General features: G+C 65.4%; 1 protein-coding gene across 2 annotated transcripts in view; it reads left to right on the top strand.

The window, feature by feature from the left end:
* Positions 1 to 20,592, top strand: part of LOC103665990 (BAH and coiled-coil domain-containing protein 1) — a 62,758-nt gene that overhangs the window by 6,037 nt on the left and 36,129 nt on the right. For both annotated transcript variants that reach the window (XM_040640031.1, XM_040640030.1), the window contains exon 2: positions 17,942 to 18,121. In XM_040640031.1, the coding sequence (XP_040495965.1) occupies positions 17,942 to 18,121 (180 nt within the window). The remainder of the gene's footprint in view (positions 1 to 17,941; positions 18,122 to 20,592) is intronic.

Below are 20,592 nucleotides of genomic sequence, written 5' to 3'. Positions count from 1 at the left end.
GCGGGCTGTGAGCATAAATAATGTGCCGGAGTGTGCGGGATGTGCGGCAGCCTCGGCGAGAGCTGGGCAGGTAGCACCGCGTCCCCTGGCCGGCGCTTCTCTCTCCTGGTGTCTGCGGTCAGTGGTCAGAGAAGGTTGGGGGGGGGGAACACTTCGGTGGAGGTCTTTCCTCTCTAGGGAGTTCCCAGGTCTCCCCACCAAAATAAGAGCTCGGTCGGCTGGCTAGAGAAGCCACTGTGGGAAGACCCGAGGAAGGAACTGCAGCGTTGGCTGGTGTCTTCAGGCAGCAGATGTCTACATTCAGCCACTTCCAGGAATGTTAGGTTTCCATCCAGGGATTAGGGTCAGGGTAATCCCCTTTGGTGTCTTCCTCGGTTGTTCCTTAGTGGACCGCCCCCGGAAATCCCTGCAGGCCCTCCTAACTCCTGAAAGACTACACTTCCCAGGATACCCCTGGACCAGCTCCAGGGGGTGGGAGGGATTCCTAAGCACCAAGAGAATTGCAGCCGGGGGTGCTGGGAATGAGTGCTTTCCAGGTGGGCAGAGAGGGGCCTTGGTCACCACCCCCTTGGAGCCCCCCTTGCTTGCCTCCTGGGACAGGCCTCTGGGCCCCAGCAGTGGGGAGCTGCCCTGCACCCCTGGATCCTGTGTGGCAGCTGCCTTGATTGGTGTGACCAGAGTCCCTGGGGAGTCCCACCAGCAGCCCCCTTCCCCCTGATTTCAGCCCACAGTTCGGGCCTTCCTTCAGCATGGCCTTCTCAGAGGGGCCCTGGTCTCCTCCTCGAGGGCCAGTGTGGCAGGGATGCCAGGGCCCTGCCTGGCCCCCTGGCTGGTCTCTGTCAGGGAGTCCCACGAGAAGACCCTTCACAGCTTTGGCGTGGTGCCTTCTCCCAGCCTCACGTCAGTCCTTGCCTGAGCCAGCTTGATCTGCATGCAGCCTGGGAGAGACTTCTGGCAGCTTCTGAGAAGAAACCATCCCCCAGGGACAGACACCCTAGGCCCCTCCGAAGGACAGCCTGGCTCATCATCACCTGTCCAGAGAAGGTTCTCAAAGCGGCGGCCGCCGGCAGCCTCCTGGAGGGGTGGCCTCTCCGGGTGCCCCGTGGAGACAGCCCCCCCCCCCCGCCCCGCCAGGTCCTCCTGCGGCATCACATTACCTTCTCCACGTGTGGCCTCGGGGTGTCAGGGTGCCCAGCTCGCACCCTGTTGGGCAAATAGGCGACTCACTCTGATGTCCCCCCACCCCCACTCGTCCACCAGGGAACAGCTCCCGGGTCCCCGGTCCCCATTTACCTCTGGGGCCTCCTTTCTCACACCAAAGACTGGGGATCGCAACAAAATCAAAGCCTGGACGTGGCGTCTAGAAACTGTCCTGCGGCCCCCCCCTCCCCCAGCCCCGCCGAGAAGGTGGGCCCTCGAGAGCCGCACGCGTGGGGCTGCACTCCACCTCGGTTCTGACACTCTGCCCGCTGACGTTTTTATGGGATAATATACCGTTTAGATCACGCAGGTCTGTTTGACAGTGGGCCGCCCCTGTTTGTTTCCATATATAATATCACTGCCTCCCGTGGCCCTGCGAGCGGCTGCCGGGGGACAGGCCACGGGGGACCTGGGCCGTGCTGGAGGAGCTGGGGGGCGCTGCGATGGCCGCGGGGCCGCGCGGGCCTGGCGGGGAGGCGTCCAGCGCCCGAGCGGGGAGGCGTCCAGCGCCCGAGCGGGGAGCCAGGGGCTGGCAATCGAGGGCCGTGGCAGCTGTCTGGGCGATTAGGTTCCAGATGGTATCAGCCAGGAAGTGGTTTTTTTCATTCTGACCTGGGGTGGGGGGAGGAGGAGGAGGGAACGAACAGGTGGGTTGGGTTCCCTCCCCCTGTCACCCTCCCCAGCCCCCCAACAAAGAGTCCAGTGTCTTTACATGCAAATGCTTTTGAGGCTGTGGGGGGGACCCACTGTGTGTCTGGAACCGGAAGGAAAGATGAAGCAGCCCCTCCCCCTCCCCAGGGCAGGAACTTGGTTTTCCACTGGAAATTTCCAGAAATGGGGGAGGAGGGGAGAGGACCGGTGTGCTGTCCACAGACGCCTCTAAGCAGCTGGCTGGGGTCCCCAAGGGCGGCCTGGGAGCAGTGCCTTCTTGGGGCACCCCGCCAAGACAGAGTCCTGAGGTGAATTACATCAGGACGGAACTGCCCGTGCCATCGTCCCGGGAAGGCAGGTCTTGGCTGGGCCCCTCGGCCTGGCCCTTGGGGAAGCCAGGGGCTTTCCTCCTTGGGACTTCCGTAGGCCACTCCAGGGGCAGGCACTGGGTGGCCCTTCCATCGCAGAGACACGTGCTGGAGCACAGCCGTGCAGGGTGAGAAGAAGGCCCACTGGGGACGCGGTGGTGGGAGTGGGGTGGGCCTGCGCTGCCGTCCTGCATCCACCCGGCAGCCCGTGTGACAGGCTCCCCCGCAGGCACGGACGGGCCCTGCCTCCTGGCACACCCCCGTCCCCCCGTGGGCAGAGGCGGAGGCCCCCCCTGCAGACCCCGACGGGCGCGGCCAGCACATCAACTGGCTGAGCTCACGTGTGCCCCCGTGCATGCACGCAGGTCGCGTCCTGCTGGCCTGTGCTCGCGGGCAGGTCTTCACGCTCACCCCCAAGCAGGCTTCAAGGAATCCCGGTCCAGCGCCCCTGGGAGAGCCCGCTGTCCGGTGGCCCGAAAGCGCCCACTGGTGTGTCTCCACTTCCTGCCACCTGCTCTGTCCTGCAGCTCTGGGGGCCCATGCCAGGGTGGAGCCCCCTTGGGGCCCTCACTTGCAGGGCTTGGCCCTGATGAGCTGTGCGCCTTGCTTTAGCTCCTTTGTGTCCTCTCGAACTGTGGACCCCTGGAGACCCCAGGCCCCCCTGCAGGAAGAGCTCCCCATACGGAGTTCCCACAGTTCCCAGGACTCCGCATCGGCGCCCAGCCACCCACAGGCTGCACCTTCTCACGTTCTGGCTCCGATCTGCAGCTGATCCCACCGGTCCTGGCCTCACGGACTCTCAGAGCCCCCCAGGGATTCTGCCGAGGAGCTCTACCCAGGCCCCCCAGCCCTGAATGTGCCCCCACGTTCTGCTCGGACTCCACCTCGCCTTCCCAGGAGGGCCTCCCTGGGCCTCCACCCCATCTTCTGTCCCATGTGCTGTGTGGCTTCCCGGCCCTGACCTCCTGGGTGCCCTGTGCCCCCAGGCCACACAGCAGCCCCGGCCCAGCTCCCCGGCCCAGTGCTGGTGGGGTTGGTGCCCTTCCCCTAGGGGCTGCAGGGTCCTGAGTCTGGGGCGTCCTCCATCCCTTCATTCCTGCCAGAGCTGGGCCACCCAGGATGGTGGGGGTCCCGAGGGGGTGTGTGTGCCACGCTCGGGTGGCATGCATGAGCCTGTGGGTATGAGGAGAGCCTTGTTTGGTTTTTCTGCAATTTCACTCCTTCATTGGAGAAAAGGGAAGATAAGGACCGTCTCTGGGAGAACCGACTTAGGAAGAGAGGGGTGGGAGACGCGCCAGGGTCCACATTGACCCTGGGTCTGTTCACGAAAAACCTGAGCATGTCCTTGGGACATGCATGCTGGCAGTGCCCTCTGCGTGTCCCCAGCCTGTGTGGACACCTCCCAGGGGCCAGGCCAGCATCTCCTCACCTTCCAGAAGCATCTTCTGTCATTTGCAGAGGCTCCCAAGCCATGTGCGCTACATTTCAAAGATGTCAGCGCTAAACAGATTGGCAGAGAGAGCTGTCCCCCTGTTAGTGTCACACCTGGTGGCAGGGGCTGGGGGCAGAAGCCAGAGGCTTCACTGAGTCCTAGGGCGCTGGCCGGTGAGGAGGGAAGCTGGGGACGGCTGCCCCTCTCCTCTCTGGTGGTTGTGGACGGCGGTGCAAGCGGTGACATTAGGGGGTGGTGGGGGCCACCAGCCAAAGGAAAGTGAGGGCACCGGAGAGACACGGGAGCAGGGAGAGGCCAGGCGCTGTGGGTCTCCCCCCTTGCCCTCCGCGGCATCTCCATCCCGGGCAGGCAGGCCCTTCACACTGTGCCACTTTGCCCTCTGGACCTCGGGCCCTGGGAGCTGGCTCCTGGTTCTCTGGCTCGATGCCTGGCCTGGGAGGTGTGCATGACGGGACTGGCCTTATCCAGGCCTTCTGACAGCGGGTAGCCCCTGCTCTGTCCCTTAGGAGCCCATTAGAGCTGGCTGGACACACACACCTGTACACGTCCCAGCCCCAGGATGTGCCCAGAGGCCTGGAGAGAAACTGACTGGTGCCTGTGTCTCACAGGAGGGCTGCTTCCCAGGGGACAGGCAAGGAGGCACGGGGGGCACCTCCTGGGGGCCCTTCTTCACGGGCCACAGTCCCCCCAGCCCTTCCCCATGGTGTCTGTCTAGAGGTCCTGTGGTCTTGAGACCTTAGTCTGGCCACAGAGTTAGAGAACGGTTTCTGCCTTCTGAAGCCCGGCCCTGGGGTCCTGCCGTCTTCCTCCTACTGGCTTTTGCTTCTGGGGGCCGTAGGCCTGGGGGCTCGGCAGATGTGTCTGGGGCTTCTCACCAGGTTTGACATCATGGGGATGGAGGTGGAGACCCTGGGTCTGGGCAGGGCGGCCTGAGAGTCCGGAAGCCCTACAGATGGAGTGGGGCTGCTGAGCACCTCTCTCTGGAGACCACAGGGAGCGGACCAAGGCCAGAGGCAGGATGGCCCCAGGGGCCCTCGGGCAGATGACCTGGGGCAGGTCCCTGGGCGGGTCAGTGGGGGGTGGGGGGGGGTAATGCTTCTCTGAGCATCTCTCTTACCTCTCATTTCTCTGTGTGAGCGTGAAGGGATGCTGGCGGGACAGGTCCCAGGACTCCGGCCCTGAGCCATGAGTGGGCCTGGGGTCTCTCCTCTCCCTGTGCATCTGTCCCGGCCCACCCGCCTCATCCTCGGCCCCCCAGCCCTCCCCCGCCGTGGATGTGCCCTGCAGGGCCTGAGCGGGACTCCCCGGCCAGCTTCCTTTCTGCTTCCCCTTGTCTGTACCCCCAAACGCTGACCCCAGACAGACACCTGTGCCCAGATCTGTGGTGGATTTGGGCCAATGAGAGTGAGGCTCAGCAAGGACAGAGGAGCTGGGGAGACCCCCAGGGAGGAAGTCTTGCGGAAGGGGGAGGGTCACCCACCCACAGCGGGCTGGCTCTGTCCTCTGCCGCTCAGATCTTCACTGAGCACCAGAGGCCCGGAAGCTTTGAGGTCAGCGCCGGCCTCCCTCTCTCCTTCCTCCTTTCCTTCCTTCCCTTCGTCCCTCCTTCCTCTGGCTCTCTGTGGGCAGCCCCAAAGCCGAGCCTGTCTGCTGACCTGACCCGTGCACATCTGCTGGGAGGCCCCGCGGGGCTGCTGGCCGCCCCAGCCTGGCTGTGTGGTGGCCCCAGGTGGCGGTGGGTGGGAGGTGTGTGTCCTCTGGGGGCATCCCGGACTCCCCTTCTCCTCCACCACCCACCTGCCTCAGGGGGAGCCTGGAGCTTCTGGTGGTTTCTGGGACTTCACACCCCCTCTGCCTCCACCCCAGCCTGCACATCTCACTGAGGTCCTTCTCCACAAACCCTCCCGTGCCGGTCCTGCTCAGGTCCCCGTCCCTGCACCCCCGTAGCCTTTGCACGTGTGCTCCAGAAGCTGTCTTGCACTCGCAGGGCACCCCCCACGCCTGCTCCCCAGCTCTCCCTGGGGCCCTGGCGGCCCGCAGGCGGTGGGTTCGGTCCCTGGACGTGAATATGGTGAGGGCGGAACTGGGGCTCCCACCCACCTTCTGGCCTCAGCAGTGGCACCCTGTAGGTGGGTGACAGCAGACGGCTTTGTCCCTGGCCAGTGTGCACGGGAGGGGGGGGAGCTGGACTCTGGTGCCCGCAGGACTTGCCGGGTCTGCCCAGTGGGGCAGCCGTCCTGCCCACTCAGCTGTGTGCCCCAGCCACCCCGGCCAGCAGGTCACTCGTGGGCACTTTGCCTGAAGCCAGTCCCCTTTTTGAGACTTTTTGCATCCCTTTGGGTCTCCTAAAAATAAGCTTTTAATTTATTTTAAATTAACATTAGAATTAAATCTAAATTAAGTTGTAATGCATCTTTAGGCCAGCTCTTAAAAAGTCCTTAATGTGTGTGAATACAGATAAGATTGAGAAAAGTTGGGAAGACGTGTATGAGGCTACCCCGTCCTTCATAACCTGTTGTAGACTTGATGACAAATACTGAGTGGAAGTCCAGAATGATGAAGTTCAAAGGGCCCTTGAGTGGGAGATGGGCAGACGGTCCTTGGAATGCCAGACGCAAGGGAAGGGGGCCAAGACGAGACCCCACACAGGGACCTCCGCGGCTGCTGGTGCCTGCGGTGGGCAAGGGCTGAGGTGACCTTGGGCTGGGCTAGAAGGGAAGCTGGCTCTGGGGCGCGGGGGCCGGGGGTGCACCTGTGTGTCTCTGTCGCCGGGGTCAGGAGGCTGCCATCTGGCCAGGGTGGGGCTGGGGGGACTTCCCACATAAACCTGGGTTTCTGGCTTTTCTGCAGAAGCAGATCTGTGCTGAGTTGCTGACTCCCCTCCCCCATCCTTCCTGAAGGTTCCTTCTTTGCTCTGGGCTCCACTGTCAATGCAGCAAAACCCCTCCCCACCGACATTCCATGGTTTCTCCATGTATTAGTTACAAATTGTCCCAAACTTGCCAGCTTAAAGCAGCAAACATTATTATCTCCTACTGTCTGTGGGTCAGGAATCTGAGTCAAGGTGTTGGCCAGGGCTGCAGGCATCTCAAGGCTCGGTTGTGGAGGGACCCCCCTTCCAAGCTCCCCCACATGGCTGCCTCGGTTCCTTACTGGTGGCTGACTGGGATTACCGTTCTGTAGAAGTGAGTCTAATCCCGCCCACACTCAAGGGGAGGGGATTACATAAAGGCATGAATACCAGGGGTCAGGGGTCAGGGGTCATTGGGAGCCCCACTCAATCTGGACCCCTCTTGAGGCTGTAACTGCCCTGGCATGCCCACTACTCTCCTCCAGCAGCTGGCCCGCTGGAGGCCCTGGGGGTTGTGCCCTCCCCCCCACCCACACTCCCGGGCTCCCTGCATGGGGCCTGGCCAAGCCACTGGAGAACTCCCTCCCTCTCAGCCTCTGTCCCCTCTTGTCCTGCTCAGTCCCCTCCTTGCTCCACAACCCTGTCATCACTTCCTCACGGCGACCCCACCCTGGCTTATCCCCCCCGAAAGCCTGCTGCCTGCTCCGTGGAGGGCCCCAGACAAATGTGGGCCTGCTCCCCTGCGGGCCGGGCACTGTCTGCGGGAGCGCGGCATCCTCGGACCACCTGTGAGATGTCCGCTTCAAGATGTGCCACCAGCAGGCCAGCAACTTGGCCCCAAAACAGCCTCGAGGACAGTGCAGGTCACTGAGAGATCCAAGGGCCATTGTTGGAGGCCAGGGTGCCTGGCCTGTGGTTTCGTCCGAGTCCAGGCTGGGCCGCGGTGAGGGGGTGGCGACCCCGCACTTGGCGGGCACTCTCAGCCATTGTTCGTCTAATGAATGAGCCGGGTTACAGCTTCACTGGGCAGCGGAGCCCGGGGCTCAGGCTGAGGCTTGGGTGGCAGGGATGCGGCACTGTGAGGTCTGGGCAGCACTTTTCCTGCTCTTCCTGAACCAGGCGCCTGCCCTGGGGATGTCAGCAGGGGCCCTGGGCTCACCCGGTCCCCCCCACCCCGCCCCGGCCCCCCTGGAATCACCGCAGGTCCAGGGCAGACCCTGGACAGACTTGCCGGCCACTGGACAGGTAGCCCAAGGTCATGGAGCCTTTGTGGCCTCTCGACCCCCCGAGGCTGCGCCTGACGTACCCTGTCCAGATAGCCCGGCATAGAGGCCCCTCCCTCCTTCGGCAGCAGTCTTTTCTGCACACAACGCTTGCTCGGAGCCCAGGCTGTGAATTGGGGTGAGGGGATCAGCCCTTAGGCTCAGGGACAAGTCCCCTGGGGCAGACAGGGTCCAGGTGGCAGAGCTCAGGGAGACCACTTGCTTGCCCTGTGGTCACATGGCGAGCAACGTGGGAGCGCAGGCCCCAGTGCCTCCAGCCCTGGCCCCTTGCAGGCCCCAGCCCTTGGGGAGCCGGGGAGCATAGGGCTAGACACTGCTGAGTTTTCCCTCCGGTGGAAATTCCTGTGGAGCCGCCCCAGGCCGGATCCCCCATGGGCTCCCCTGGGCTGGCCTTCAATCTGGCCCCATTCTGGGGGCCACCCCTCCCACCTCAGGGCTGCTCCTCTGTCCTGGGGTCTCAGGTCTGTGAGCTGTGGTCCCCCCATGCCCAGAGCTGCTCTTCTCGCATCTCAAGATTTCCAGGAACACCACAGTTTCACCTCTGAGAAGCGAGGTTTCCCTTCTCCTTAGGCTTGCTATTTCTAGAGAGAATACCTTCCCTCTGTACTGCTAAGGGAGTGGGGCGGTTTGTCATGCTAGCCGCACTGTTAGAAGAGCTACAGAGCTGCAGACAGCCCACAGGGCACGCTCCATCCCGCGCCCACGCGTGCCTGCTGCCCTGCGAGCACTGTGGGCCGAGCACCGTGGGCCCAGACGGGTCTGTGCCTCCCGCCAGGAGCCAGTGGCAGCCCCGGGGGGAGCCAGGCCTTTTCCTGCTTCTGGCCCTGGGGACTGAGAGGCCGTGGGGAAGGCAGAGGGGTGTCCCGTCAGAAGTTCGGGCTCCCTGGAAGTCTCTGCCAGGAGAGGCCCGGGCCGGCCATTAGGAGTGTTGGGTGCTGGGCAGGCCCAGATCCAGGCTCCCTCCCCGGGCCCCCTGGGGATTTGGTCTCACTCAAGGCTCTTGGGCGAGTCACCTCGGCTCTTTCGGCAGGACACCTACAGGCCTCCGCGCGGCCGAGGGCTTAGGCTTGGCAGGCTGCCCCAGGGCCCCCCTTCCCTGCCCACTCCCACCCCCCACCCCCGCACAGCGATGCAATCTCACTGAGGAATAAACAGCATTTTTCGTTAATTAGACCCCTTCCTTTCCTCGATCTCTCCCCCCACCCCCCCGCCGTCATCTCCCACATCCCACAGAGCATTTGCTGGCTCTCATGTGCGCATCCTGACTTCTGTCTGGGTCCCCAGGCTCTCCTGCACGGGGATGCTCCCTGACTCTCTGCCCTTCCTGCTGGACTGCCCTCCTTCAGGGAAGCCTACCACCCCGGCCAGGAGCAAAGCCCTGCAGCTGAGAGGCCCCCTCCTGAGCCGGCCCCTTGCCAGGGCCCACCGGTGGCTGCATTCTGACCAGGCCTGAGGCAGGACCAGCTTCCGAGGGGAGTCGGGGTCAGGTGGCCTCATCTTGGTGTCCCTCTGGCCACCACACTTTGCCCACAGCCCCTGCTCTCTGGGGCACCCAGGTCAACCCATCGCTGTTGCTTTGTTCTCTATCGGGTTGAATTGCTGGGACCCTGGACTCACCCGGGGCCCACCCCTGACCCTGGGCCTCTTCTGTGGGGGCCAGATGGGTGTTTAGTGGCTTGGAGGCATGGCTGGGTGGTGAATGGAGGGCCCTGTGCAGGGTCTGGCTGGGTTTCATAGAGGAGGCTGGGTGCAAACTGAGCCTTGAGAGATAAAGGAGTGGGGAAGGGACGTGTTCTCCCGGAAGGGGCAGCCCTGGAGTATGAGCCCCGGTGTGGCTGGATCGAACCGTACCAGCAGGAGTTGTCGGGGAAACAAGGACAGAAAGTTGGCCCTGGCAGCAGAGACCCACAGAACTTCTTAAGAAAGTGGGTACTGGTCTCTGGAGACCAGAGGCTGGTCCACGCAGTGATCCGTGGCAATCTCGGGTCCCCCTCCTGACCCCACGCCAGGACACTGCAGCTGGAGCCAGCCCTGTTCTGGGAGTCAGGCCCTTGGTCCCTGGTCCTTCTCAGGCACAAGGGAGCAGAAGCTGGCCTGAGTGCTTGCAGGGGCCAGGGGGAGCTCTCCCAGCCCAACATGGTAGCTGATCCCACGGCCGGAGGTCATGACCCAAGGGTGCACAGCTGTCCCTGCCCACTGCCCCGCCACCACAGAGCTCACCGACACACACCAGTGCCTGTCCCGCGGGGTGCCTGGCTCATCCTGTAGCGTCGTGAGGGGTCTTTGGGATGGGTCTTCGGATCCCTCCACGCCCACCCAAGCCAGTCCAACCTCTGGGCCTTGTGGCTGGACCAGGGGCGGGATGCGGGGTGTCCTCTGAAGGATCTTGCCAGCCGTCCTCCCCCTGGGAAGACGTGGTGCCTCTAAGTGCCCCACCCTTACCCTGCCGGCCTCCAGGCGGGGTGAGAGGTTTATGAACCCGCGGGAGCAAGAGGCCGGACTCGGGGAGGCTTTTGTCTGGCTCCGGGCGCCGAGGGAAGCGCCTCTGTGCCAGCACGCTTGGGTGGTGGGGTGAAGAGGCTGGGGCCCCGGCAGCTGCAGCCCACATGCCCTCTGCTCCACGGCCGGCACGCAGGCCAGCGTACGAGGGTGGGCTCCAGGTAGGGGTGAGGGGTGGCAGGACAGGGACTAATTGTGTACCTTGGTCTGGGGGTTGTGACTACCAGTAAGGGAGGGATAATTGGATGGATGGATGGATGGATGGATGGATGGATGGATGGACGGACGGATGGACGGACCCCCGGGATGGGGGGCTGCACAAGATGGTAGTGAGCCTGACCTCAGGTGGCCTTCATCCAGCACCTGCCTCCCACCCCGTAGTTTCTCCCGCTGTGCCAACGTTCGGGCGTCTGCCCGATGCAGACAATGACGTCGTCTTCATGGGGTTGTCTAGTGTCAGACTGTGCAGGACGCTACGGCTGGTCCTCTTGGCGGATGGGGGAGGGCTGGCCAGCAGGGCAAACTCAGCACCCACAGGCATGGAGCCTTCCATCGGGGTCCATCCTGTGCTGGCGTGACCCCATCAGACCAAACCCCGTGAGCAGACCTGCCTGGCCCTCTGTCTGCCCGCAGCTAAGATGGGGCATGCCCAGGGGAAGCTCGAGGGGCCGGGGGCCTGGGCCCGGGGCGCAAGGGGCAGAAGAGCAGCGTCTAGCCCACGGAGTCCACCCCCGTGCGGCTGCTTCTTCCAAGATGGTGGGAGGGGAGCGCCGTGCTTCAGCCAAGGCCGCCCTTGCAGCTGGGGCGTTCGGGGGTGGTGTGACCGGCCCTGCCCACCTCCCCACGCCTCACCTCCACCCCCTCGGCCACCTGCCTGCCCTCAGGAGTGTCCTGGAGGGGGAGGTGCTGGGTGCCCGCCGGCGGAGTGTGAGGGAAGGAAGGCTGCGTGAAGAGCAGGAGAGAGCAAAGAGGGGGCGGCCCTCAGCCGCTGCTGCCCAGACCCCCCGGCCGAGGGGCCCTCTGAGTCACCACCAGCCTCGAGTCCGAGGGCCGCCCCTTGGCCCAGCCAAAGGACTAAATTTACCCTTTTAATAAGAACCAGACTTATATCCGATTTTCCTTTTCTTTTATTAGTTCTGGGCTGTTGGTGGTTGGGCCTCCCCTGTCATCTTGCCTCCACGTTTGTCGGCTGGGTGGCTCAGCGACCACAGAATTTTCCTATTATGGCCTGAGAACCGCTGCCTTTGGGCCAACCCGGGCTTCTGGAAGGTTCTCCTGGGCCATTGGAGAGGGGCTTCCCACGTGACACGCTCATGTTTCTGGGTGGGTGCCCCTCACCCTGGGCTGCCCCCACCTCCTAGGGCTGGGCTGGCCAGGAGGCCCCCCACGGCTTCACATTCCTGCCTCCTCCGTTTCTCTGTCCCTCCTCTCTCCCCGTGCCTGTGTCAGGCTCCTTGTCTTGTCCAGCCACCATCTCGGAGTTGTGGACTGCAGCCGGGATCGTTGGGAGGAGCGCTCAGGGACTCCTAGGGCCGCGGTGGTGGACAGCTAGCTTGAGGCAGGGTAGGGCCTGCGTCTGGCGAGACCGAGTGAGTGAATGGTGCTGGACAGGCCAACGACTTGGGGCTGCCAGCTTGCAGCCAGAGGGGGCTGCCCCAGGTCTGGACGATGCGGGGGTCCTGGAGAGGCTGCCCAGCAAGGCTGGCCCTGCAGGGGGTGTCCCCTATCAGAGAGGGCTTTGTGCCAGTCTGAGCCGCTTCTCCGCTGCAGCGGAGGGGGGCTGCGTGTGGGGAGGCGGGACTGGCCACGTGGCCTTCCAGCTGTCCCCCGGCATGCACACGACTCCTGGAGCTACTTTCAGGTGCAGGTGGCTGGGGGCTGAGCAGCTGGCCTGGGGAGGGGGCCTACTCCCGAGCAGCATGGGGTTCAGGGGTTGGGAGTGTTGGAGCTATAGTTTGGTGCAGACTAGAGGCTAAGATTCCCTTCCACCACTAGTGAGCCTGGATGCACCCCCACCTCCCAGGCTGGAGGAGGAGGCGGGCAGGACCCGGGCAGCCTGCTGCCCGCTCCCATGTCACCCCGAGGGCAGACAGAACCGAAGGCCAGGAGCCTCTTCCAGGGTCTGGGCCAGCAAGGGGACCAGTTTGGTGGGAGTCTGACTCTGGGAAGCAGGTCTTTGAGGCCCCTCCCGCGAGAGCCAGGTCGGCCACGCAGTGCATGCTCAGAGCCACGTGTCCACACTGTTAGCCACGAAGCCACGCTCAGACACACCACACGTGCCCACGCACCACCACTCTGCCGCCTCTGTGCCCCTTGCACATGTGTGTGTGCGAGCATCTCGTGCCCAGGCCAACGGTGGAGTCCAGCCCAGCTGGGACCGTTCCCGGGTGGATCTGGGAATCGAGCCTCCAGACTCGAGCACACCCAGAGCGGGCCCTGTGGGCAGCAGCGTAGCACGGCCTCTGAGGTCCCTGTTGTGGCAGTCCCAGAGCAGCCCCTCCCTCCAGGGCCCGGTCTCCCCTTCCTTGTCCCCCTCCCCCACCTGCTCTCCAGCAGCCTGGGCCAAGGCCTCTCCATCATCGTCCATCAGGACCAAGGCTGGACCCCAGCAGGACACTCTCCTTCCTTGTTCCCTGTCCTGAACGAGAGGGGTGTGGTCAGGTCCATGCAGTGACTACGCATTCCTCCTGCCTCCTCTTCTCAACAGCTCCCTCGAGGCCAGGTTCAGCACAGGAGGGACACTCGGGAGCAGACCTCCCGTCCCTCCAGTGTCTCAGCTGCCCCTGGTGTGCTGGGGGAGACCCAGGATGGCCCCAAGGGAGTCGGGTGTCCCCAGTGTCCAGGTGAGCCCTGCAGGGCCTGAGGGAGGTGGGGAGCCCAAGCAGGTATGAGCAGGAGGGTGGGAGCCCTGGGAGTTCCGGGTCAGCTAGGCTCCGAGAAGCCACAGGGAGGCCTCACTTCTCGTGACCTTTTCTTCACAACACATCTCGGTTTCCAGAAAGGGAGGCTGCTGTCCCTGTGGCTCACTCAAGGCAAAGCAGATGCTCATCTGCCCAGCTCTCCGAGGCCCTTCTGTCTGCCCATCTTTCCGCACTTCTGCCCCCTCCGCCCTCAGCCTGGGTCACAGGGAGGAGACAGGCTTCCTGGGGACCCCACGTAGGACAGCCTAGTGCAGAGGTGGGGTCTGGATGGAGAGGGTGGTGCAGGGGCCCTGTGGGCACCCGACCTCCCGGGCCCCCAGGCCTGGGGTGCACTGGCACCCCAAACTCAGGTGCACGGCCCAGGGCCACCCATGTTGCTGCCGGTCTGTCTCAGTGGCCCCTAAACTGGCGGCTCCCCCAGCCCCACCTGTGCTCTTGGCCATGGCAGGGAGGCCTGGCAAACAGGTCAGTGGCGGAAGACCCAGCTGTCCTCCGTTTTGCCTGGCCATGTGGGGCCACCTGTGCCAGAGCCGACGCAGCTTGGTGCTGCCCGCCTCCCGCTTGCGTCTCTACACAGAAGCCTGTGAGCAAATGGTGGGCTGGGCGCTCACTTGAGATTCTCGGGGTGCTCAGGGCATTCCAGCCCAGCTCCCATCCAGTGGGGCAGCTGTGAGGGAAGCGGCCACCACAGCCAGGGGCCAGGGACGGCCTGTTTCCCAGTCCGGGTTTTCTGGGCCTTGGGGCCTGGGGTCAGATGGGGCTCGGGGTCGGGGCTGTGCCTGAGGAGCCAGGCCCTGGCGGGGGGGGCAGCGGTGTCAACCAGCCCTCCCGGGCACGCTGGCCTCTGGAGCGGTTTTCTCAGCCAGCCCGGCGCCCAGGCCAGGCCTCTGTGGGGTATGAGGCAGAGCTCGGGCGGTGCTGGAGCCCTGTGTCTGGGGGTGCAAACCCCAGCTTGGGCCGGCCAGGCACCGGGGGCTGTGCGGAATGTGCAGTACAGAGCAGCCTGCGTCTGGCCCCGCAGACACGTCACCCCGCGTCCAGGCCCCTCTCTGAGGTCATCCTGCACATGTGCCGTCTCTGTGATGAGAACTGATCGAGAATCCCAGGGGAGCGGCCACCTGGGCCGTGCACGCTGGAGGGCTGGGGCAGCCTCAGAGTGGACAAGCCTCATTCAAACCCCAGCCGAGGTACTTGGGACCACGGAGCCCAGACGAGCAATGCCCCGAGGCGGGCCTGCCGTTCGGGACTGCGTGAAAGCAGTTACTGTGAGGTTTGTAGAGCCTCTGGTCTGAGAGGGGCCATTGCGGATGACTCCAAGATTGGGGCTCCCAGCCGGGGGCAGGGCTGTCCTCACCGAGCACCTCTCTGGCCTCCCCTGCTGCTCTGGGCTCCCTCTGTCCCTTCCCGGGCCGGTGCCTGCAGCAGCAGTCCATGGGCAAAGACCCTGCCAAGAGGAAAGAAGCCTTCAGCCCAGTTCCCGGCCAGACTTGGCCACGAGGCTCCAGCCCTGGCCAGGGCCCAGGCCGCCTCTGCTCACGCTCTGTCTGGGGCTGGCTACTGGTTGGCGGGAGGGGCTGGGGAGGCGGCAGCCAGGTCTGCCCATGCCCCTGCTGGCCAGGCACGTTGCCATCTCCAGACTCCTTGGAGGTGGAGGTGACAGTGAGAGCCAGCTCCGGTAGGGGAGGCTCCGGGGGCCATCAGCCCACTCCCTGCCACCCGGCACCGCAGCCCACCTGGCGAGGCCTGCAGGACCTTCAACTGCGTCCAAGCTGCCAGGCCAGGGTGGCAGGGAAGAGACTGAACCCTTCTGAGCAAGGATTGTGGAGCCCTGGGGCACAGGCTCCGGGCCAGGGGGACTGGCCTGCAGGTCAGGGGGTGTGGGAGCCCCTGGCGGGACCTGGCGCTGCAGACTGGGGTTTTAGCAGGGAGTCTCTCGGGGGGCTCAGGGCATGGGGTGGCATCTGTGTGCAGCGGGGGTGGTGAATGTCACCTGTGGCGCTGCGTCAGGACGAGGCATGTGTGTCTGGGGCACTGCGGTGGCTCTTTGGGCCTGAGGTCTCCAGTGACCCCACTTCCTTCCTCGTGTGTATTTTACAGTGGAGATGCAGACATCGTATTTGCGTGACGAGGCTCTTCTGTTCCCACGTGAAAGGGAAAAAGCGGAGGGAAGGCCCCCAGGTAGATGGCCTGGAGACCTGGACACAGAGCAGCAGGGGTGGCCCAGAAGGCCAGAGGGTGGGGGAGGGGCTGGGCTGGCACGCTGTCCTACCCCCTTCATTCCCCACGCTCTGGGGCATGGGTCCCTTCCTTGGACTCTGAGAAACCAGCTCTCTGAGGGTCCCCAAGAAGGTCTCCTGGGTCAGGAGACAGGCTGTGTGGGGCAAGGTCGGCCGCAGGCTCAGGGGCTCTGGCACAGCGGGAAGCACTGCCTGTCATTGGTGCGTCCCCTGCTCTGTGGAGCCAGGACCAGGGGCTGGCTGAGCTGAGGTGCTGTCCCCCCACACCCCTGTGCAGTGGGACCCCTTTCTGGGATGGCATCAGAACAGGGCACCCATGAGAGTCCCCACCCAAGGCTGGGATCAGTCTCCCGGGAGAGGGCCAAGAGGTCCTGGGACCTCCCCAACCCGGATTTCAGCTTCAGACTGCCCCCCGGGCCTCAGGCCTGCTCCCCATCTGTCCCTGCCCCAGGTGGGTGACCCTTGGGGCCGTGGTGGTGGGTCTTCAGAGCTTGCCTGCCACCTCTGCGGGAGCACCCAGGGGTGGGCCACCCTGTGAGGGACCCCTGCCAAGCCTCAGATTCTCTGCACCAGAGGGCCAGAGGGCCCCGTAGGCCTTGGAGTTGCATTTCCCGCCCAGCCTGGGGCCTGGCCTGCCGCCTCGCCCCCGCGGTGTGGGAGAGAGCAAGGTGCGGGCTTCTCAGGCCGAACTCCTGGAGAAATCCTTTATCCAGACCCGACTCTTGGACTGGGTTGCTTCCCACCGTCCCGGGAGGAGCAGAGTGGGAGGGACTTCCCTGGGAGGGTGCGGGGGTGGGAAGCCCTGGGAGCCTCGGCCGGCCTGGGCGAGGCAGGAAAAGGCCTGCTCATCCCCCAGGCATGGCCCCCCCAGGGTCCCTGGAGCCCAGCGGAGGCCGCCCTCCCACTCCTGCCCCTCCACCCGCGGCCCCTGGAGGCCCACACTTCCCTTCCCAGCCCAGAGTCCCCTCCCCTGGCTGGACGCCTGTGGTCTGGCCGCGGCCCATGGCAGTCCCAGCCCTGCGGTCCGGGAAGTCCCTGGCTCCTGGGCACCTTCATCCCCTGCCCCTGGGTCCTGTCAGGGTCTCCGTGCAGCCTGACACCCACCACAGAGGTCAGCGTGTAGCCCAGTGCTCCCGCCAGCGCTCACAGCCCTGCGTCTGTGGCCTACGCCAGGAAAGGCCCCTTTCCTCCGTAATGTCCCATTCACTCACTGGCGGGGCTGGAGGCCGACAGGGTCCCCACCGGGGCAGCCCCTCCCTCTCCCCTGCTCTGGGCCCTGCCTCCTCTGTGCTGAGTCACCCCATGTCTGGGAAGCTCCCAGGGCCACGCCAGGCTGGATGAGGAATCACAAATTCACAAATTCCCCCTGCCCCCCCCCCCGGGCTGGGAAACAGCTGCCCTGACTCACCTTGGGCAGGGCCTGCAGCCTCTGGGGACCCCCAGGGCCCCTGCAAAGCCCACCGGGCCCCTACACTCAGCCCGACCGGGTGGTGAGCCCCCAGGTCCCCGCTCCCCATCCCCTGGGATGGTCCCCAGCCAGGCTCACTGCCCGTGGAACAGGTGACAAGGTGCTGGCAGAGCGGGGCCCTCGAAGTGCAGCCCCAAACCACCCCCAGGCCCGGGGGGGCTGCTCCTCGGAGAGCGGTCTGTGAGCGCAGATGCCCGGTTGGCATGGAAATCCAGGGAGGCTCGCTCAGCCTGGCCGTGGCCACTGGATTTGGGGAGAGAGGAGGCAGTGGCGAGGGTGCCGGTGGACCTGGAAGGCCGCGAGGCCGGCTACCGGGGGAAGCGCAGAGGGTCTGGGAGGCAGATGACTGTGTGCGCCCGCCTGTCCGCCCAATCGGGGACCAAGCCCGAGAGACCCCGGCGGCTGTGAAAAGCGGGTCCTCACTTCCTCCTCAGGCTTCTCTCATCCTTCCCTCTGCGGCCTTCGTTTCGGTCTCGCTCACCTGGGACTGGGCAGAGGAGTCCGTCAGTTGGACCTGGGGGAGAAGGTTGGGGACCCCACTGTGGGGAGAGGCCCATCCCCCGCCCCGTGCTGCCCAGGGGGGTGGGCAGAGGCTGCAGGGCCCGCAGGGCTGGGGCCTCTGCTGACGCTGGAGCTCTCTGGGAGGTGTGGGCAAAGCAGTCTGGCAGGTCTGCCCCGGCAGAGGGACCGGGGCCTGGGAGAGAGGGGCTCTGCTTCAGAGGAGAAGGCCCCCCCCGCAGACCAGCTTGTTCCCCACAGACACAGTGCTTGGCATCTGGCTGCTGAGGGGCGGGGGGCAGAAGTGCAAACGGTCACGGGAGGGCGCCAGACCCCGAGCGCGCCTGTCGGGCAGGGCGGGCGGGTTCTCCTGCCGGAGGCCCCTCGGCTATTTGAAGACAGAAGCCCCGGGAGTTGGGGGCTCGAGAGTCAGCACCGGGCAGGGCTCCCTGGTGGGGTTGCCCTGCCCAGACTCACTCTTGCCCCCCCATCCCCCACCCCCGTGTCCACAGCCGGCAGCCGCCTGATGGGGAACTCTCCGGCCTCCTCTTTCATGGGCAGCTTTCTCACCGGCAGCCTGGGCTCGGCGGCCCCCACGCACCCCAGCGGCCCCGCCCCAGCCCCCTCGGAGCAGGCCTACCGCGCCTCCCACCCCGCCACCTCCCAGATCTGGTTCTCCCACTCCCATGAAGGTAAGTCCGGGGTGGGGGGGAGAAGAGGGGCTCCCCTGCTGTGGCCTGCGGAGGAAGCCCCCATGGCGGAGGTGGTAATTGGTTGGAAACAGGGTGGGGGGGCACCAGGCCGTGGTCCCAGCCAGACATGCAGCACAGATGGGCAGAGAGGGAGGGAAGGAGGTGGGGCTGAGGGGGCTCTGGGGGAGCCGAGGAAATGTGGAGCACAGCTGGGCAGGCCGGGGCCGGGCTGCACCCTCTGCCTGGGGCTGCACCCACCTCCCCAGACTCGGGGAGGTGTGGGCTCCAGATGTGCCCGCCGGGAGGGAGGGGTGGGGAGGAGAGAGCTGTCAACATGAGCAGAGTCCCTCCCAGGCCCCTGGCCTCCTATGGAACGCAGCCCTGCACTCACAGGCTGTGTGGCTGGCAGGAAGGCCCCCGGAGGCCCCTCTGGGACTCTGGAGCTCCCCGCAGTGTCCCCAGCTCTCTGCGGTCTGTTCAGCCCCCTGGTGCGGCGACGTGGGTAGCAGCCCTAGGCCCACGCTTGCTGGTATCCCGGCGGCTTGGGAAGGGTTAAGCCCGGCGGCGCTGGCTGGCACGCAGAGAGGTAATTGCTGTTGGCAGCGGGCGCAGAGGGCTCTCCGCTCCTGGCACGGGCACCGCCGTAACTCAGTGACTGCTGGGCGGCAGGCACCGCAGTTTGCCGAGCGCGCACCCACACACTGCGCCTGCCGCGTGTTCCAGGCAGGGAGATTAGCGCCCGGCGCTGCTGGAGAGCCAGAGAAACCTCTTTGTGCAACAAGAAAGGGGCTGTTTTCCAAACAGGACAGGTGACAAGTGAGGGACAGTTGTTAAAATAATCTGGGCCTTGAGCGCTGTGTGGAGGGCCCGTGTTGGGCAGGCGATAAGGAGCGGCCCTCGTTCCTGGTGGGGAGGCCAGGGCGGCCCGAGGCCTCGGGCAGGCAGAGCAGGATCGCTGGCCCACACTGACCTCCACCCCACGGGCTCCCTGCCCCTGCACGCTGAGGGGCCTCCCCGGGGAGAGCCGGTGCAGAGGGGGCTGGGCCCTGGCTCGAGCTTCGAAGCGGCTGTGGGTGGGCCCCAGACTCTCCGCACCTCTCCCCCCGGCCCCTCCAGCCCTTCCGCCTTCTGTGTCGGCCAGGCAGGCTCCCAGCCCTGGCAGGAGCATCTGGGAAGGATGTCTGTGGGAGGGAGGGGGTGGCCGAGTGTGGGGTAGCAGGCTGGGGGAGGCCTGCAACAGCCAGGGGGGGACCACCTCAAAATAAAGTAACGGAATAACGGCCACGGCCCCACCCGGGCCCAGCCCCAGCCCCAGCCCCAGGCACACGGGCGCACCCGGGCTGGCTGACTCAGTTTCCCCTGCATGCAAGGATGGCCCGTGGTCGGGGTGGCAGCTCTGCTTCAGGAGGCATGTATCCCCTTCCCCTCTGTCCCCCCCTTGGGGACCTCGCCAGCATGGAGGGCGGTTTGTGGGCAGTGCCACCTGCCCTGGGGCTCGGGGAGAAGGTGTCCCTGTCCTGCCCCCTGCGGGCTGTGGGGAGGGTGGGGTGGGAGGCAGGCTGCAGACAGCACCCTCAACGGCCTCCCGCCACTCACTTCCCCTGAGCCAACGGCTGCACCAGCCGAGCGGCTGGTAGCCTTTGGGGCACCCGGCCACCCCGAGCTGCAGCCCCAGGGGAGTCCACCTGGCTGGGGGGGGCACCCTAGCCTGTGCGGGCCTGCCTCCACCCTGGCCAGAGTGCTCCAGAGGCTTCTCTGTGGCCTGAGTGGGAAGAGGGTCAGGGCTAGGCCACACTGAGGACATTTGTCCCTCTCAGGCCAGCGCTGAGGCCTGTCCCTCCACCCAGCCCCCAAACACTGCCTGCACCGCCTGGGGCTCCACGTGCCCGCAGCCTGCTGGGGGAGAGCATGCCTGCCACGGCGAGGGGCTCAGTGGGCAAGGGCAGGTGGACAGAGGACGACGGAAGAGAGGATGTGGCCTCTTAACCACCCACCCCGCCTCTGGAGCACAGGGCGTGTAGGGAGCAGAGCCTGTCCAAGGCCGAGATGGGCCTCGGAAGGGGCAGCGGCTCTGAAGGGGAGAGCACACCCCCCGCCCCCCGCCCCAACCTGCCAGGTCCTACCTGAGGGTAGCTGGTGTGTGGGTGTCCTGGGGTCCATGCAACCACATATACCTTCCAGGTCTGTGCCTCAGTTTACCCCCTCGCCATCTCCCTTTTCTCTGCCTTCCGTTGAGCTGCCCCGCCTCGGGATCTCCTTCCTGCGGGGGTTCCCCTGCCCTCCGCCCTCTGCCTGTCTGCCTGCTGCAGCCTCGCTCCCCCGACAGGCCACGTGGTGCCGGCTGCCTCGCTGCAAGCTTGGAGCGTAAAGGCCGGCGGGCGGGTGGGGCCGGAGCGAGTGGCAGCGCTTGCTGGCTGGCTGCCCTGGCAGCGTGCCTGGCTGCTAGTTTGACTGGGTGCCAGCTGGCTCCC

This window comes from Ursus maritimus, unplaced genomic scaffold, assembly GCF_017311325.1.
Source record: "Ursus maritimus isolate PB19 unplaced genomic scaffold, ASM1731132v1 scaffold_24, whole genome shotgun sequence".
NCBI classification, from domain to species: Eukaryota; Metazoa; Chordata; class Mammalia; order Carnivora; family Ursidae; genus Ursus; species Ursus maritimus.
Note: the sequence above shows the minus strand (reverse complement) of the source record. Positions and strands in the feature narration are given on the sequence as shown.